This window comes from Ovis aries, chromosome 1 (assembly GCF_016772045.2).
Source record: "Ovis aries strain OAR_USU_Benz2616 breed Rambouillet chromosome 1, ARS-UI_Ramb_v3.0, whole genome shotgun sequence".
In the NCBI taxonomy this organism is placed as follows: Eukaryota; Metazoa; Chordata; class Mammalia; order Artiodactyla; family Bovidae; genus Ovis; species Ovis aries.
In genome coordinates, this window is record NC_056054.1 from 203,175,017 (window position 1) to 203,193,482 (window position 18,466).

The 18,466-nt window shown below is 38.5% G+C and overlaps 1 protein-coding gene across 15 annotated transcripts in view; it reads right to left on the minus strand.

Annotated features, from left to right (window-relative positions):
• Positions 1-18,466, minus strand: part of VPS8 (VPS8 subunit of CORVET complex) — a 299,937-nt gene that overhangs the window by 277,418 nt on the left and 4,053 nt on the right. For 11 of the 15 annotated variants that reach the window (XR_009601662.1, XR_009601661.1, XM_060419755.1 and 8 more), the window contains exons 2-5: positions 12,776-13,013; positions 11,919-11,987; positions 5,996-6,126; positions 887-980 (exon numbers count right to left, since the gene is read on the minus strand). Coding sequence is in view for 13 of the 15 variants with exons in the window: in XM_060419755.1 (XP_060275738.1) it covers positions 887-980; positions 5,996-6,126; positions 11,919-11,987; positions 12,776-12,928 (447 nt within the window). In the remaining 2 variants the exon portion in view is untranslated. Of the gene's footprint in view, positions 1-886; positions 981-5,995; positions 6,127-11,786; positions 11,805-11,918; positions 11,988-12,775; positions 13,014-18,466 lie in introns of those variants that run through there. The other 4 variants (XM_060419760.1, XM_060419734.1, XM_060419742.1 and 1 more) reach the window with 2 other exon arrangements.

The window sequence follows — 18,466 nt, forward strand, 5'->3', positions numbered from 1 at the left end:
GAGTCACTATTCATATCAACATCATTATTATTACTATTACTTATAGAATCTATATATTGAATTCAGAAAACCAAAACCGAAAGACTACGTAAAACTATAAGCCTCGAGGCCAAAGGAAAATTTGATAAACATACCAGAATCAGCATCTATTGTCTTAATGGACTATTAAATATTTTCACACTAATCCAGTGCTCCAAACCATTTTCAAAACAGACACAGATACTCTGTTCCAGCCATTACACACTGGCCACTTTCACCAATACCACCCCCGTTTCACAACAAAACCAGCACTAGACTTGGAGCCAAAAACCCCCAATTTTGAGTAATTGCTCTGCTATCTCCTAACCCAATGATGTAAGACAAGTTAATATCACCTCTGAGTCTGTCTTCTCATTTGTAAAATAGGATATGGCTTTCCCTACTTTCAAAGTTGTAAGAGTATATGAAATAAGGTACAGGAAAAGACTTTTGTGAATTATAAAAACATCACTCAGTTGTAAAAGATTCTGATCAATCATTCCTCCATATGAAAACACTAAAAAAAAAAAATCGCTCTACCTCAACCAAATACACAAGATGGCAACTAAACTGAAAAGGAATTTAAAGAAAAGGCAGATAGCGTTTCTTTTAGGCTTGCTGCCATATTTCATTTAGGCACACCCGAGACTCCAGGCAGACCTTTATTTCATGGCTGCACTAATTTCTATGTCAAAATGTGTAGCTATGTCTTATGAGTCAAAAATAATCACACAAAACCCATGAAAGCCAGATTCTGTTTTTCTTAAGCCTCGGGCCAAGAGAAGTGCTGTGCTTTGTTTTATGCTCATTCCTGCTTCATTATGCCATTGCAGGTTATAAACCTGGGGGAAGAGAACAAAATACTTACAGCTGCAGACACTATCTGGGCAGAAATTCCCTTCAAAAGTGAATGTCGCATAACTGATCCATGGAGTGAAAAAGAATCAGGTAATTTCTTCTTTCTTTAAGAAAAAAAAAAAGGAAAACGTTTACGAACAGAAAATAAAAACTGAAAAGGCAAGGTCTTTACGGCTTTGAAAGAAGAAAAAGTAAATAAAAACAAGAAAAGCAGAAAGTAATACTGTATTTGTTAGCTCTGTTTTCTGAAGACGTATAAAGTCTAACAGTCTCACATTAAAATGTTACACTAAATTCACCCTGAACCTCAGAGAAGCACAGCAGGAAAATGAATAAAGCCACCATCTCTTCTTCACAGATTCAACCTATTCCTTGCTCACCTTAATAACTGCAGCAAACGGCTGTGCTACTCATCAGAAGGTCGCCTATAGAGAAGCCCTGCTTCCTGGTCTACATTACCTCTACCTGCCTTCCACCTTTGCAACCATTCTTGCACTACTGTTGTCTGTAACAACCCTCTCATTCTCCCAACCAACCGCCTCAAATGTCCTACTCATTACTCATTCTCTGATGCTCCTACTAACAGCTCCTTTCGCTTACCCTACTCATCACTATACAAAAAATACTTCTTTAAGCTTTTACCAAACACGGAACACCTACTCCCTTTCACTGAACACCTGGCTTTCATGACTAAAAGTATGTTCTGGGGATACAAATATAAAAAGCTCAAAGTTCCCACTCTTGAGGCTCTCATATCCTAGCTAGAGGGACTAATGAGTAACTCACTCAAATTATAGGATAAATTTTAGAAAAGAAAAATGAATAAAGCATGATAGAAACAAAATAAAGAGTTTAAATCTTGTTTATTAAAGGGGATAACAGGGACAGCTATAGAAAAGAGAAGACATCTGATTTGGCCTTAATGGATAACCAGGAGTCTGTCGAACAACAACAACAAAAAAAGCACAAGCAAAAATATGAAGATGTAATGGTGTACAGTGTGTGTGGGGACTGTGAGTACACCAAAGGCATGGGCCAGGAGGCAGAAGTGGGAGTGCTCAGCGTTTACGTCAAAATAGTAAGCAGGCTTCAGACTGACACCACACAAAGCAATTCGGACATTACTATGTGGGCAAAAAGATGACACCACAGCTTTTAAGCAGGTTAGTGAGCAAATCATCAAAAACATTTAAGTTATTGTGATTCCATACAAATTTTAGGATTGCCTTTCTGTGAAAAAATGTCATTGAGATTCTGATAGGGACTACCTAAATCTATACATAGGTAGGGGTAGTATGAACATTTTAATTAATCCATGAACATGGAAAAGCTTTCCAGCCATTTGTCTTCTTTAATTTATCAATGTATTTTACCTTTCAGTGTACAACTCTTTCACCTCCTTGTTCCTAAACGTCTTCCTAAGTACTTCATTGCTTTTGATGCTGCTGTAAATGTGATTTTTATTATTTTTTATATATTTCATTGTTAGTTTATAGAAACACAACTGATCTCAATCAGCCAAAGTAATCTTAAGAAAAAAGAACAAAGCTGGAGGCATCACACTTTCTGATTTCAAACTATATTATAAACTACAGTAACCAAAACAGTATGGCACTAACATTAAAAAAGACATAGATCAATAACCAGAATAGAGAGCACAGAAATAACCACTTTCATATATGGTCAACCAATATTTGACAAAGGAGCCAAGAACACTCAGTAAGGAGAGAATACTCTCCTCAACAAACGGTGCTAGGAAAACCGGGTAATCACATGCAGAAGGAAACCATATCTCTGTCTTATACCACTCACAAAGATTAAATGGCTTAAAGACTTAAACATAAGACCTCAAACCACAAAACTCCTAGGAAAAAGCAAACAGAAAACCCCCTGACAGTGGTACTGGCATAGATTTTTTTAGTTATGTGTGACACCAAAAGCACAAGCAACAAAAGTGAATACACATATGAGATATATATATATATATATATAAGTATATATATAGGACTACATCAAACTAAAACGCCTCTGCACAGCTAAAGAAGCAATCAAAACATAAAAGGCAGCTATCGAACAGGGAAAAGTATCTGCAAACCCTTAACCCCATAATAACCAATATATAAAAAGAACTCTTACAACTCGGGAGCAAAAAAAACAACGGGCAGAGGACCTAAATAGGTATTTTTCCAAGGAAGACATACAGATAGCCAATACGTCCATGAAAAGGTGCTCAACATCACTGATTATCAGGGAAATGCAAATGAAAACCACAACAAGCTATCACCTCATACCCATTAGTATGGCTATTATCAAAACAACAAAAGAAAAGAGTTGGTGGGGATGCAACAGTGTCCCTGGACACTGTTGGTAGGGATGTAAATGGTGCAGCCACGATGGAAAATAGCATGGAGGTCCCTCAAAAAATTAAAAATAGAACTACCATGTGATCCAGCAATCCCACTTCTTGGCTGTACACCCAAAAGAAACAAAATCACTACCTTTTAAAAAGCAACTCATAGAAACAGAGACTAGAATAGTGATATCCAAGGGCTGGGGGAAATACAGAGATACTAGTCAAAGGGTATAAACTTACAGTTTTTAGATGAATAAGTTCTAAGAGATCTAATGTACAGTGTAGTGACTACCATTAACACTGTTATATACTTGAAAGTTACTAAGAAAGTAGATCTTTGATTTTCTTACTCCAGAAAAAAATTATAATTATGTGAGGTGATAAAAGTGTTAAGTAACCTTTCTGTGCTAATATACACATATCAAAGAATTACACTGTATACCTTAAATCTACACAGTACTGTATGTCAATTATATCTCAATAAAGCAGAACAAAGTTCAGTTGTAGAAAAAAACTGATGAACAAGTTAGTATACCGAGCCACGGCCCCTATTTCACAAGAGTTGACAACCTAAGGAATACAGCCCTGATACGGGCAAAATTTAAAAAGTTGAAGAAAAATACACCGACAAGTTATCAACATTAAAGTTACACATGAATTCAATAAACCATTTACATTATGCTTCCTCCACTTCTCCTTCCTTTTCATGTGCTCTCCAAGAATGTGGAAGGTGAAAGCAGCCAAAATGAAGCTATTTAGGGTTAGAAGTCCTTTTCCCAAATCTTTAATCATCTTTGCAACTCTCCTCTGAACCCACTCCAAGGGAATGAAGAAATGCTGGCGCTGTCCTTAGACAGCGGGAGGAAGGTGGTGGAGGAAGGAGCGGAGGGAACAGAAGGCTGGTGAGGTGACTCCCACCACCTTTCCCACACAGCTCCACATTTCCACCACGGACACTGCTCCAGGTCTGACGTGTGCGCCCTCTAAAGGCTCTTCTGCTTCTGGGGCTCCCTGGCTATACTTGGCTTCCTACTGGGGGCTTCCCAGGTGGGGCTAGTGGTAAAGCATCCGCCTGCCAATACAGGAGATGATCCGAGTCAGGAAAGATCCCTAGAAGAGGAAATGGCATGGCACTCCAGTGTTCTTCCCTGAAAATTCCATGGACAGAGGAGCCTGGTGGGCTACAGTCCATGCAAAGAGCTGGACACAGCTGAGTGACTGAGCACACAGCCTGGAGCTGCAGAAGACTGGCACGGTATCCACCTTCTTATGCTCTCCTCTCAGCAGTACCAAAATCTTCAAGGTCTAACAAGCACTTCATTTCCACTACTTTCCATGCAGGGCTTCAGCAGACCATATTATATACAAGTGTGATGTAAACGAATACTTACCAGAGAGCCAGAAATAAACCCATATACCTACAGTCAGTTAATCTTCGACAAAGAAGGCAAGAATATAAAATGGGGGAAAAAAAGCCTCTTCAGCTTAGTGGTGCTGAAAAAGCTGAACAGATGTATATAAAGCAATGAAGATAGAACACACCTTTTCATCATGCACAAAAATAAACTCAAAATGGCTTAAAGACTTACACATAAGCCACAACACCATAAAACTCCTAAAAGAGAACATAGGCAGAACATTCTATGGCATAAATAGTACCAATGTTTTCTTTGGTCTCCCAAGGCAAAAGAAATAAAAACAAAAATAAACAAATTGGACATAATCAAATGTACAAGCTTTTTGTACAGCAAAGGAAACCTTAAGCAAAATGAAAAGACAACCTACAGAATGGGAGAAAATATTGGCAAATGATACACCCAACAAGGGTGTAATTTCCAAAATATATAAACAGCTTATACAACTCAAGAACAACAAGAAAAACCAATCGAAAAATGGACAGAAAACCTAAACAGACATTTCTCCAAAGACATATAGATAGCCAACAAACACATGAAAAGATGCCCAACATCACTAACTATTAGAGAAATGTAAACCAAAACCACAATGAGATAACACCTCACACCAGTCAGAATAGCCATCATTAAAAGTCTACAAGTGTTGAAAACAGTATGAAGGTTCCTCAGAAAACTGAAAATAGAATTACCATATGATCCAGCAATCCCATTTTGGGGCATACAGCCAGACAAAGCTATAATTCAAAAAGACACATGCACCCTTATGTTCACAGCAGCACTACTCACAAGACCCAAGACATGGAAACAATCTAAATGTCCAATGACAGATGAATGGATAAAGATGTGGTACCTACATACATTGGAAGACTACTCAGTCATTAAAAAAAAAAGAATTAAATAACACCATTTGCAGTAACATGGATGCAATCAGATTATCACATCAGGTGAATTAAGTCAGAAAAAGAAAGACAAATACCAATATGATATCACCTTTATGTGGCATCTAAAATATGGCACAAATGAATCTATCTGTGACACAGAAAGAGACTCACAGACAAGAAAACAGATTTGCGGTTGCCAAGTGGGTGGAAGGGTTGGGGAGGGATGGACTGGGAGTTTGCGGTTAGTAGAATTACATAAAGAGTGGAAAACAACAAGGTCCCACGGTATGGCACAGGGAACTACATTCACTCTCCTGGGATACTGGAAATATCCTGGGATAATGGAAAAGAATATGAAAAAGAATGTATGTATATGTATAACTTAGTCACTCCTGCTATACAGCAGAAATCAACACAACGCTGTATATCAACTATACTTCAACTTTAAGGAAAAAAAAAAGAATACTTACTTTTTTAAGTTGGTCCTGTCACCACTATCTGAGCTTGCCACAGATGAAGTATCATAAGAGTGAGAATCAATAGTATCAATGTTTAACAATGTGGGATCTTCAAGAACAAAAGATTCATCTTCATCATCAGTCTAAATTAGAAGAATATGGATACATAAATTCAAAAGTCCAAATACTCTATAAGTCAAACAGGCATTAATGGGTTTCTCCAAATAAACACATGCTTACTCTGTTTTCCATCCCTTTTCCATGCATTGCTATTGACCAGAGAGGCACAGTACAGAATTACATTTCAACTCTCGATATCTCTCCCTACTTTTTTCACTCCAAAAAATTATTTCTTGTAGCTGAAAGAAGTAGGAGCAGTTATGCAGATTATATTCTTAATTGCCAAATATTTCTTCATATTCAAACTTGTCTAGGTGCTTTACTAGGTAACTAACAGCCAGTGGCTGACTGAAGAAAATAAATACCACCTGACTATAAATAGTATGCCTTAATAAACATGACAAACAGAAGAAAGGCATTCTGGGTTGGCAACAGCATGTGCAAACACAGTGATTTCATAATATGGATTGTGCCGATAAAAAAGGAAGTAGTCTAAGATGAGCAGAGTATACAAGGAGTTGGAGATACTCCTAGAAACATAAGCTGGGACCCACATTGTAAAAAGCTTTATATTTCATTAAGCTAGGTGACAGGAGGTCCCACATTCACCACTGCATTCCTAGTGCCTAGTACAATGCCGGACACACAATCAGTACTCATTTACTTAATAAATTAACGTACTGCATACCGCAGGCAGCTGGAAGGCAAGATGTCTAAGAAATCGACACATGATGAGAATCATGTTTAAGAAGATAAATGGGGTAAAATGAAGATGAATGAGAGTAGAGGGGAAGACTGGGGCATGGAGACTAATAAGAACCAGGAAAAGGCTACTGCAATGTCAAGGAAAGACAGAAGAGTTCAGTCTAGGAATGCAGCTGAAGGGGCCAAGAGAAGGAATAAGGAGACATTACTGAGGTCATTGAAGATTCCCGCTTACCATTTAAACAGTGTTTTGCAGGGGGCAGAGGGGGTTAAGTTTAAGAAAGAAGTCAAAAAAAAAAAAAAAGAAAGAAAGAAGTCAAAAAGATTCCAAGGATTCTAGCTAGAGCAACTAGGCAAAAGGTAATACTACTAATTGAGATAAGAAAGAACAGGAAATAAAGCAAAATAAGTCTACCTTCAAACAAGCTGACTCTAGGCAGCAGACATTAGAGAAAAAAGTTCTGATCATACCTTCCGTTTCAGCTGGACTACCTTCTCCCTTATGTCTATCCACGTTCTTAAGACCGCAGGCCACACTCCACTTTCTCGACCCATTACTGGCTACTGAGTACTACTCTTGAAGTTACCAGTCAACTCTGCCAGCCTATCTTCCTTCAGCATGCTACTGCCCCCTATGCATCAAGTAATACCACTGGCCAAGCCTCACTTCTGGGAATTTTCTCTTCCCTTAGTTTCCAATGCTTCTCTTTACTGTTCCTTCAACTTATGTGGTCTCTTCCATTAGTCATGTTCTCTACTTTCTCTTCAGTGCAACCTTTGAGTGATTTTGTTCCCCAGGATTATATTCTTGGATGTTGGCTCTTGCTACTTCATACACTTTCTGTATGAACAAGCTAATCCACACCTATAGCTTCAAATACCATGTCATGCTCAGGACTCCAAAATCTGTATCTTTAGTACCAACATTTCTCTTGAGGTTTAGGCCACATTTTCAAATGTTTTTCAGATATCTCCACATACAAATGGAGTGCTAAGAACAGGATGAAGGTTTCCAAGGAGCACTGTGTTACTTGAGAGCTGTGCAAGAATGGAAGGACTGCCTTAGGGAAAGGGAACGGAAACAACTCATAAATGAAATGCAGAACCAAGGTCTTAAGCAAGAGAGTCAGCCAGAATCTTATTTGATTTTCTTAAGCAGCCCAGGGATATAATTAAAGAAAATAGATTAGCTAAATTAAGCCAGGGTTGAGGGCTTACGGGATTAAGTAGGGGGGAAAAAATGAGGAAGATAATTAAGGGTATCAGTGAGGCCGAATTTAAAATTACTAGCTTCACGGTGTGTGCTGTGCTTAGTCGCTCAGTTGTGTCCGACTCTTTGAGACCCCATGAACTGCAGCCTGCCAGGCTCCTCTGTCCATGGAGATTTTCCAGGCATGAATACTGGAGTGGGTTGCCATGCCCTCCTCCAGGGATCTTAGGAATCAAATCAGGGTATCTTGCATTGCAGGTGGATTCTTTACCAACTGAGCCACCATGGAAGCTACACGGTAGAGATATCAATTCTCACAAACTGATGTGTAGAATCTACACAATCCTATCAAATTTCACCTGGTATGTGTGTGTGTAAACCAATAAAGTGATTCTAAAACTTACGTAACAACCAAGCTGGAAGATTTGAACCTACTGGATATCGAGACCTATTATAAAGGTTCAAATAGACTGTGATATTGGGGCAAGTACAGAAAGACCAATGAAATCACACCCACCATATACGATCACCTGATTTAAAACAAAAAGTGACCCCACAGAAAATGGTGCTCAGTAAGCGCTGCTGCCACATACCTCACACACACACATTTTACATGAACTGCGGATCTAATGTAAAAGGTAGAACAATAAAGATTTTAAAATAAGATGGCATCAACATAACCTTGAAATTTGCAAAATTTTCTTCAATAGGATGCAGCAAAAAGCTAACAAAAATGGAAAAACTTAGTAAGCTGAACTACTGCTAAGAACTTCTGCTCATCCAAAGAAACCATTAACTAAGGGAAAAAGTAACCCACAGAATGGAAGAAGATATTTGCAATACATACATCTAATAGAAAGCTTAGATACATCACATATAAAGAACTCCTAAAAAATACTTTAAAAATCAACTCAACAGAAAAAGGGCAAAACACATGAAAAAGCAATTCACAAAACAGATATCCAAAAGGCTACAACATATGTCAAGGAACACAATTTCATCAGTCTTAAATTGAGATTAAAACTCTGATGTGATGCTACTACACACCTATTAGGTATGAATGGTTAAAGTGAAAAAGAGAAAAATTTAAAAGTTGATGAAGATATGGTGTGTATATATATATATAACCATACATGATATGGAAATACATATCAGGTTATACATATAACCATATCCATATATTGCTGCAGAAAGCATATACTATCACAACCACTTTGAGAAACCTGTAGCAGTATCTACCAAAGCCCATATCTGACCATGCCCATATCTGACCATGCCCATATCTGACGATGCCGCGACTCTACTCTGAGGAACATACCCAGAAGAAATGTGTGTGTGTGTACACGTGTGTAGGTACCTGAAGACATGAATAAGAGTATTTACAGCAGCACTTGTCAAAGTGGCCAGAAACTGCATATTATAAAACTTCCCATAAACAGTAGAATGAATAAAAAATGGTATGTATTTTACACAGCAAAGGGAATGCATGAATAACTACATGCAGGAAAATACAAATGAATCTAAAAACACAATATTAAGGGAAATAAGTCAGATGCACAAAAGCATATATTGTATAATTCCATTTTTATGAAGTTCAAAGCCAGCAAGCCAATCAATGCTGGTAGAAGTCAGGACAGTGATTATCCTGGGTTCGATACTAAAGGAGCACAAGAGGAGTTTCTGGGGTGCTAGCAATGCTTTATTTCTTCAGATGGAATCCAGTTACAAGAAGAATTCTGTTTGTGAAAATTCACCAGGCTATACACTTATGACCTGTGCACTTTTTCTTTATGTATGTGTGATATCTCCATTAAAAGTCCAAAAGAAATATCCCGCTGCATGAGCCAACAGCAGAACTGAAGTCAGGGCTACTCTCAAACACTGGGGACTAAACAGAATCAAGAGATTTGGTCCTAAGGAGCGCAAAGAGGAGGTTTAATGGAAGGAAGAGAATGTAGGGATGGGGGAGGATTATTATTAGAGAACGGAATTTCAATGTTAAAAACCTCAGAAGTAGCAGTTTCAAAGGATGCCAAGGCCCAGCAACATTATTTCATGATCTAAGTTCTGAGATTTAGCATGTCTCAGTAATCTCTAACTTTCTGTAAAATAGATGGCCACTTCTTCCCAGCATCTCTTCAGGTTTATTTATGAATTTTATAGGATATATGCACCCACATATCCTGGAGCAAGTGCTTATTTACACTTTCTACTTTTGTCCCTTTTCTTTCTTAAAATCACTCAATACTTCTTCCCTTTTTAGTCTTCATGGTCTACAATTTAAATTATTTTCACTTGTCCACCTGTTGAGCTCCCTGGTGGTGTGACAGCCAGCCAATTTCCAGTCCTATTTTTCTCTCAAAATCAAAGACAATCACAGAGCACTTCATAAAGGCAGTATTTAACACTGTGACCCAAATGCACAAGGCACCCAGATTAGTGAGGAAGATAACAGTATCATCTTCTCAGTTAACCGCTAGTGATTATTATACTTACTGATACTAGTAGGTATGTAAATTCTGCAAAAAGAGCTTTCGTTCATTATAAACTACAGCCTCATTCATAAGAGCATTACTTTGACATTATTGTACAAAGATGTAGAAACAGGGCTTTGTACACATCCTCTAAGACTATTTTTAGTTCCCACTTTGTAACTGAAATAATTATGTGATTAACATCATGTTATAAAAACTGACAAATTAATCTCTTCATCTCTAAATGAAAGATTTCCTCTCTATTAGAAAGCAATAAATAAATGACTTTAACAGGATAGTCTCTCATTGAGCCTTTTTGACCAAAGCCTTCTTGGTCAAAATTTTAAATGCTCAAGTCTTCTTAACACAGATCGAGCATAACATTTAAAAATATATTCAAAGAAACAGCGATATCAAGCTGATATTTTAAAAGAACAAAAGATGTAATTCACAGAGAAAGTAGTTTGCATCCTAGATAGTACTGCCTATAAACCTAAAAGTATAGATAAAGAAGTAATACAGGGGCCAGAGCAAAAAAAAAGCAAACCAGGGCCCAACCCCACCTATGGGGCCAGTGGGCATTTCTGTTGAGGAATCTCTGCATCATCTTTTACAAAATGTAACTATGGATCTGAAACAGATTTTTTAAAATCTTTCTTAAATTAGGAGCTAAAACTTCCAATGGGAGTCTTAAGCAAGTTGTTAAACGATCAAGAAGACTGAGTTGAAGAACTGTCAGCAGATGCAGGGTACAAAAAAGCTAGCACACTTCCTCAACATGTGCTTCCAAAGAGCTCCTTTATAGACTTTATGATCTGCTAATTCAGAAAGTAACGTCATTTCAGAGCTCTGAGAAACTTTTTAATTGAGATGGTATTCACAAGATAAACTATGGCGGCTTCATTTTCTTTATATAGAAGGGTGATGAAGTGCATTACAAGGCTGCGGATAAGCTTTTATATCTCCTGAGGACAAGCTATTTGAATATCACTGGTAGAGATGACATTATCAAAACATAATACAAATCTCAAAAGTGTCATGAATTCAGTATTTCAACTCACTTAATAAAACACTTCTTTAGTCGGCCCAAGTATGAGGTATTATCCTGGGCACAGAGATGAACAAGACATGGCTTCTGCCCCTGAAAAGCTCACAATCTAGGACTTTCTGCAATAATGGACATACTCTTGGTATCTATGCTGTCCACTACAATAGCCACTAGTCACATGTGACATGTAATTACTTGAAGTGTGCCTTGTACAACTGAGCAAATGGATTTTTAATTTTTCTTTACCTGTAATCAGTTTAAATCGCCACATGTGACTGTTGGCTCCCTTACTGGACAATGCAGATCTGGAAACATACACTATAACCTGGAAGTATTCAAATCAACATGATAAAACAGCAACTGTTAATATATGCTTACTTCATTTAGTATGCTTTCCAGTGTCGGAGGAGTATCAACCTGAGGAATATCGAACTCCTTATCATCAATCTAAATAGAGAAAAGAAATTAATACTCACATAATAATGCTTTCCCTCTTACAATTGGGAGGGTGTTTTAATTGATTAGAACCATTCCATTAGAAGACAAACAGACCACCAAACTCTTCTCACGGAAAGCCAACTCAATAATTCATGACATTAAGGGTTAGGTCAAAAAACTACAGAACTGTTTCCTTTTCTATCCACATATTCAGTTTATCAAGGACAAATATGCACTGATGACAACATCCTAACAATCCTTTCCAGAAAGCTTCTGTTGAAGGGCTTTGGCATCTGCTTTCTTAAACAAAATAGCATTTCTTGTGACAAACCCTAAACTTCTAAGTCATAAGAGATATACAAAGGTCTGACACTGAATTTCCTAATTATTTCATAAATTATGGTGGTGGATAATTAGGTCAAACAACTTGTTATTAAATATTCATATTGTCACAAAAACCTATTGATATCAGATCAATGAGGAAAAAAAATCACTGCACAAGAATTCTAAGTCTACCACTAGCACTATGATAGAGGTATCATTTAACATAGCTGCACTTCAGTTTCTTCCCCTGTAAAAATGGAGTATCAGAGCATTGTGAAGCTCAAATGAGATGATGTATTAGAGTGTTTTATAAACTATAATCAGCTATAGAAATGAGTATTGTTTCATAAAACTGTATATAGATGCCTATTAATCTATGCAGAAATGATGACTTTAGAGTCTTTGAATTATAAAATGCACTCTAAGCAACAATCTGGTTAAACATCATCACTTGACAAAAGCTGAATTTTTACCAGATCATTTCTGAACTCCAGTTCCTTGTCCAGATCTATGTAAGAGAATTTTGAAAGTGAAGCTTCTAGACTGAAAGACTTGTTCAGATCCTCATCAGTAGTCTTGGCACAGAGGCTTTGTTCCACATTTTCATGGTCTGGTTCATTTTCCATGTTTACTTTTAATCACTGTATTCAGTCAATCCAAGCAAGTTTTTGTTTTTTGGCCTCAGATCATGATGAACTGAATGATGATCTCCTTTCAAAAAAGAAAAAATATATTACTTAGATTTCCTCAAATGGACATACCAAACACTTACTGGGTCAGACTTTTGTGGAAACTGATTTCACTCAATCATCTGATTATAGACAAAGAGAAATCATATCCTAGGGTACAAGCTATGATGGGGGCGGGGGGTTTATGGGAGCACAAAGGAGGACTATCTGACTTAGGAGTCTGGGAAATGGCCCACCACCCAAAGTCCTAAATCTGATGACAGTGATGACATAGGACAAGCTCAACCACTAGACCTGGTACCAACCAGATTTATGTACCTAAGAACAAGAGGGTAACTGGTGCCGAAACCTGCAGTTAACCCCTTCTTCACATTCCCAAACTTGAGTAGATCTCCAGTTCTCCGTGAAGACAAGCATATAGACCAGTTTCGTCATCAAAATCCAGACAGGGCCAGAGACCTCTACGGGAAACTTCGCGTAGACACAGAGGGCCCAGAACAGGTAGCAAGTCACTTAACAGGACGCTAGCAAATCTAAAGGCTCAGCTCTATTAGGGGAGGCAACAATGACACCAGTGTAAAATAACGCCACGGCTGACCAGAGATTTCTAGAAAGAAGGCTAGCTAAGGGAATGCAGAGACAGTAAAGAAAAAGAAATGTATGCAAATTGTTTTCTCACAGCTCTAAATGATACACTATCATATCAAAAAGAAACATAATCTGCTTTACTTTAAGAAAAACTGTCTAGAAAACAACTGTCTGCAAAATTTCTGAAAAACTAAAAATATACTCAGAAAAAAATATATATAGTTTAACCATTAAATTTGCCCTTACATGTTTTTTGTTAATAATTAGGATACAAGTGACCAAACTTTAAAACGTTTATCACTTAGCTCTGCCTGTATACAATAAAAAAACAAAAATATGAAAACAGAAACAATGCTGCAGTAATGATAATAATAAAACCAAAGGTAATTTTGTTTTCTAGGCTAGGTGTTTTCCAAGGTACCCCATGAGCACTAATTCTCAGTAGGAAGCTTTCTCAAATGATATACTACCCGTAGACGGCAGAAGGAAACGGCAACCCACTCCAGTGTTCTTGCCTAGGAAATCCCATGGACAGGAGAGCCTGGCGGGCTACAGTCTGTGGGGTCACAAAGAGTCAGAGACGTGACTGAGCAACTAAGTGCTCATGTACCACCAAACTTCCCCACCAGGCAAACTTCTCTTACTCTTATTCCTTACTGAAGTGAAGGCAGAAAAAAAAAGCTAACCACCACTGAGCCACTGAAAGAATTAATTTTCTTAAAGGGAGTTGAGAATTAGTTGTTATTGTTCTTTTAAAAATAACATGCCCAAAACTTACTGACAATTTTATCTAGTTAGGCTCATTTTTCGGAGAAGGCAATGGCACCCCACTCCAGTACTCTTGCCTGGAAAATCCCATGGATGGAGGAGCCTGGTTGGCTGCAGTGCATGGGGTCGCTAAGAGTGACTTCCCTTTCACTTTTCACTTTCATGCATTGGACAAGGAAATGGCAACCCACTCCAGTGTTCTTGCCTAGAGACTCCCAGGGACAGGGGAGCCTGGTGGGCTGCCATCTGTGGGGTCGCACAGAGTCAGACACGACTGAAGCAACTTAGCAGCACGAGCTGGCTCATTTTTAAGCGCTTAACGTAAATTCCACTTCCTTCGATATTTCTTTTTATAATTTTTTAAAATGAATATCTGCTATGCATAAGACATAGACTCATGAAGACTGATTTTCAAGAGCTGAAACCAATTTGTGTAGCTAGTATATTTGTGTATTACCAAAGAGATTAATTCCTTTCATGTGTCACAGAAGACAGACTCTGAGGTTCTGGCCTACATGCTATCGACTACATTCCTAGAAGACATAACTGAGGGTACTCTGTGTCTGGCAACATTTGAAAGTATCTTTCCAGTCTCGGGTACTAAATGTACTTCTCCTTTTGCAATAAGCCAAAGGCAGGAGCAATATTAGCCTTTATGAGCCTTTCTTCAAAGAAGACTGAATTGGCTCATGACAAATTACTTCTCAATAAAGTTCCCTCTTATTTGTACCACTTAGCAAAAATGATTTCAATTAGTCAAGGGATGCTTACAAATATGCACAAATATTCACAATCAATGTTTCCAGAAGACAGTTAAGTTTTATTCTTATACATTTTTTAAGATAGTGGAAAAAAACACATAACAAAAACAAAAACTTTAAACTCTATAACCTAAAACGTTTCACTCTTCACATTTGTGTCCCCAAAATAACTCTGAAAGGAAAACAATTTTTTCCTGGCTCTTTTTCTCTCTTCTATCTGGAGTTAATAAGAGGTTCTCAAAACAGCTCAGCATCTGTGAACTCCAATACCAGGCTGAAGAAGTTTCAAGAAATCAAGCATTCTCTGAAAAAAGAATGTCACCCTGCCATGCCACCCTACTTCATTTCCAACCTTCACTTCACCGAGCTCCTATTAGTGTAATATGGTGGCAAACTGGAAAGAATAGACAAAGAGTCAATTAAAATCGTATCTGAATCTAGACTTCACCAGTTCCTATCTATGGCCGTGGTCAATCAGTCTACCCTTTCTGAGCTGCTCTATTTCTTTATCTGTAAGATGAAATATTGTGGCCATTTGTGCTGCTTGCCCAGAGCATCACCTCTTGTTCTGGGGAAAGCTCTTTCAGCTTCCTGTGGAGGCTGTCAATAAAAAAAGCCCCTAGTAACAAAGACCGCACAATACAGCCAGGGTCCTTCACCAAGATGCACCAAAATGCAACTGGTAAGGAAGAGCCACTCCCGCTGTTCGTTAAACAATGTATAATAAGGCTAAGCAATATTCCCCACCTCTACCCCACCCCATTCTGCAGAAAAGAAGGTCATTTATTCAATACATATCAACACCAATTATGCATCTGTCACTGTCTCTACCAACAAAATTTACTCTCTCGGTACAAATTTCATTCTTGCTCAAGAATGAAAGCAACCTATAACCAGAACCAGAGAAGAGGAGGAAAGAGTGTACTGATATCATGCAGGCCCCAGGTTCCCATCTTTTATGTAGGATGTTAGCTCCGGACATAGCTTTCCAGCATTTAGGCTACATAAGCCAACATAGTCCCCCAGTTTTTCTTTTCTGGCGGCGGGGAGGGGAAAGAGTCACAATTAAGACTCCCAACTCTCAGGAATACAATTACCTATTTTGCAGAGTTACTGTGAAGAACATACGATATAATGACTGTAAAGCATTTAGAATAATGTCTGAACACAGAACAAGTATTCAAGAAATTTAAAACTGCAAGATTTCCAAATTCTTTTAAAGACCCTGAAACAATATCTGGTACTTTTGTAAAAGTCTAGCCAGTGCTCAGTATATCCAAAGGTCACCTTACCAGAAGCCTATACTTCTTATAATAACAATAATAGCAAAGTTTCCTCATGAACTGAATCGACTTCTCTGGTGACTTGGACAGTAAAGAATTCACCTGCAACGCAGGAGACCTGGATTCAATCCCTGGATGGGGAAGGTTCCCTGAAGCAGGAAATGGCTACCCACTCCAGTATTCTTGCCTGGAGAATTCCATGGACAGAGGAACCTAGTGGGCTACTCATGGGGTCGCAAGAGGTGGACGCAAGTGAGTGACTACACACAAACAAGCGAAACATAAACTGAATGGTAGAGGTTAGCGTCTTGAGTTGGGGAGACTACCCTGGACTATCCAGATGTCCAGTGTAACCAAAGAGCCTTTAAAAGTGTGAGAAAGGGGCAGAAGACCGTGTCAGAGAAAGAGATGTGACAAGAGAAGCAGGGTCAGAGAAGTGCTGTGCTGCAGGCTCTGAAGATGGAGGAAGGGTGCCAGGAGCCAAGGAATTTAGGCAGTCTCTTGAAACTGCAAGAAAAAAGGAGATGGACTCTCTTCTAGAAGGACCCTGGCCCTGCCACAGCTTGATTTTGGCCTAGTAAGACCAATGCTGGACTGGTGCACTATAGAACTGCAAAATAATAAATATGTGGTTCTTTTAAGCCATGAAATTTGTGGTAATTTGTTACAGCAGAAACAGAAAATGAATACACTAGCAAACTTCAATTGTTTCTGGCCATATCACCAGCATTCTGAAATACCTACCCCTCCCTTGTCACTTGGTATTGCCCATATATTTATTGAGCAAACTCTTCCAAATGCAGACTACTGATGAAACACTTAATACATGGTACTCGATATTACACCTAAACAGCATATTAAAAAGCAGAGACATTACTTTGTCAACACAGGCCTGTCTAGTCAAGGCTATGGTTTTTCCAGTAGTCATGTATGGATGTGAAAGTTGGACTATAAAGAAAGCTGAGCACAGAAGAATTGATGCTTTTGAACTGTGGTGTTAGAGAAGACTCTTGAGAGTCCCTTGGACTGCAAGGAGATCCAACCAGTCCATCCTAAAGGAGGTCAGTCCTGGGTGTTCATTGGAAGGACTGATAGTGAAGCTGAAACTCCAATACTTTGGCCAACTGATGCGAAGAGCTGACTCATTTGTAAAGACCCTGATGCTGGGAAAGATTGAGGGCATGAGGAGAAGGGGACAAGAGAGGATGAGATGGTTGGATGGCATCACTGACTCAATGGACATGAGCTTGGGTAAACTCTGGGAGTTGGTGACGGACAGGGAGGCCTAGTGTGCTGAGGTTCATGGGGTCACAAAGAGCCGGACACGACTGAGTGACTGAACTGACTGACTGATATTCTACACTTGATGCAAAACAAAGAAATGAACTATTAGTAATTTCCTCTTGAGATACCATTCTATAACTAGTTTTCACCCAACCATCCCATAATCTAGGGTTTTTATAGTTCTCAAGGGGATGCCATGCCAGAGTGTACCTTCAAACTACACAACAGGTTACGTGAATCAGATTAATCTAACAGAGAAAGTATATCACAGAATCATGATTACCCAGTATGTTGTCCATTTCTGAGGGCTGATAAACTAATAATTTAATAGCTTCAACCAAAGATTGTCTGACATCCTGAGAGCTCCCAAGGCTACTCCCTCTTAATTATTCCTGACCAATGACTAAAGGAGGCCCAAGAAACACCTGGGGGGAAGAAAAAGATGTGTACCATATAAACAGCAATGACCCCATTACGACACTGGCCAACTGAATAAGAACTCTAGAATGTGACCTATATTAAGCCAGGTTAAACTGGAATTCTACTAGTTTTTTTTTTTTTTAAACTTCAGCAGACATTCCCAACTGTTCAAGTTTCAGGATCCTGTTTAATTTGCTGACATTCTTTTCCTCCCAAAGTGTTATATGAGACACTTACCACATTACACTGAAATCAAATCAAGTTGGGTTTTTTCCTACTACACTATAGCCTTTGAAAGACATCACAAAATCACGACATGGAAGCAACTTTACATGCCAACTTTGTTTCTGGTCTTTCCAATCCAAGTGTTT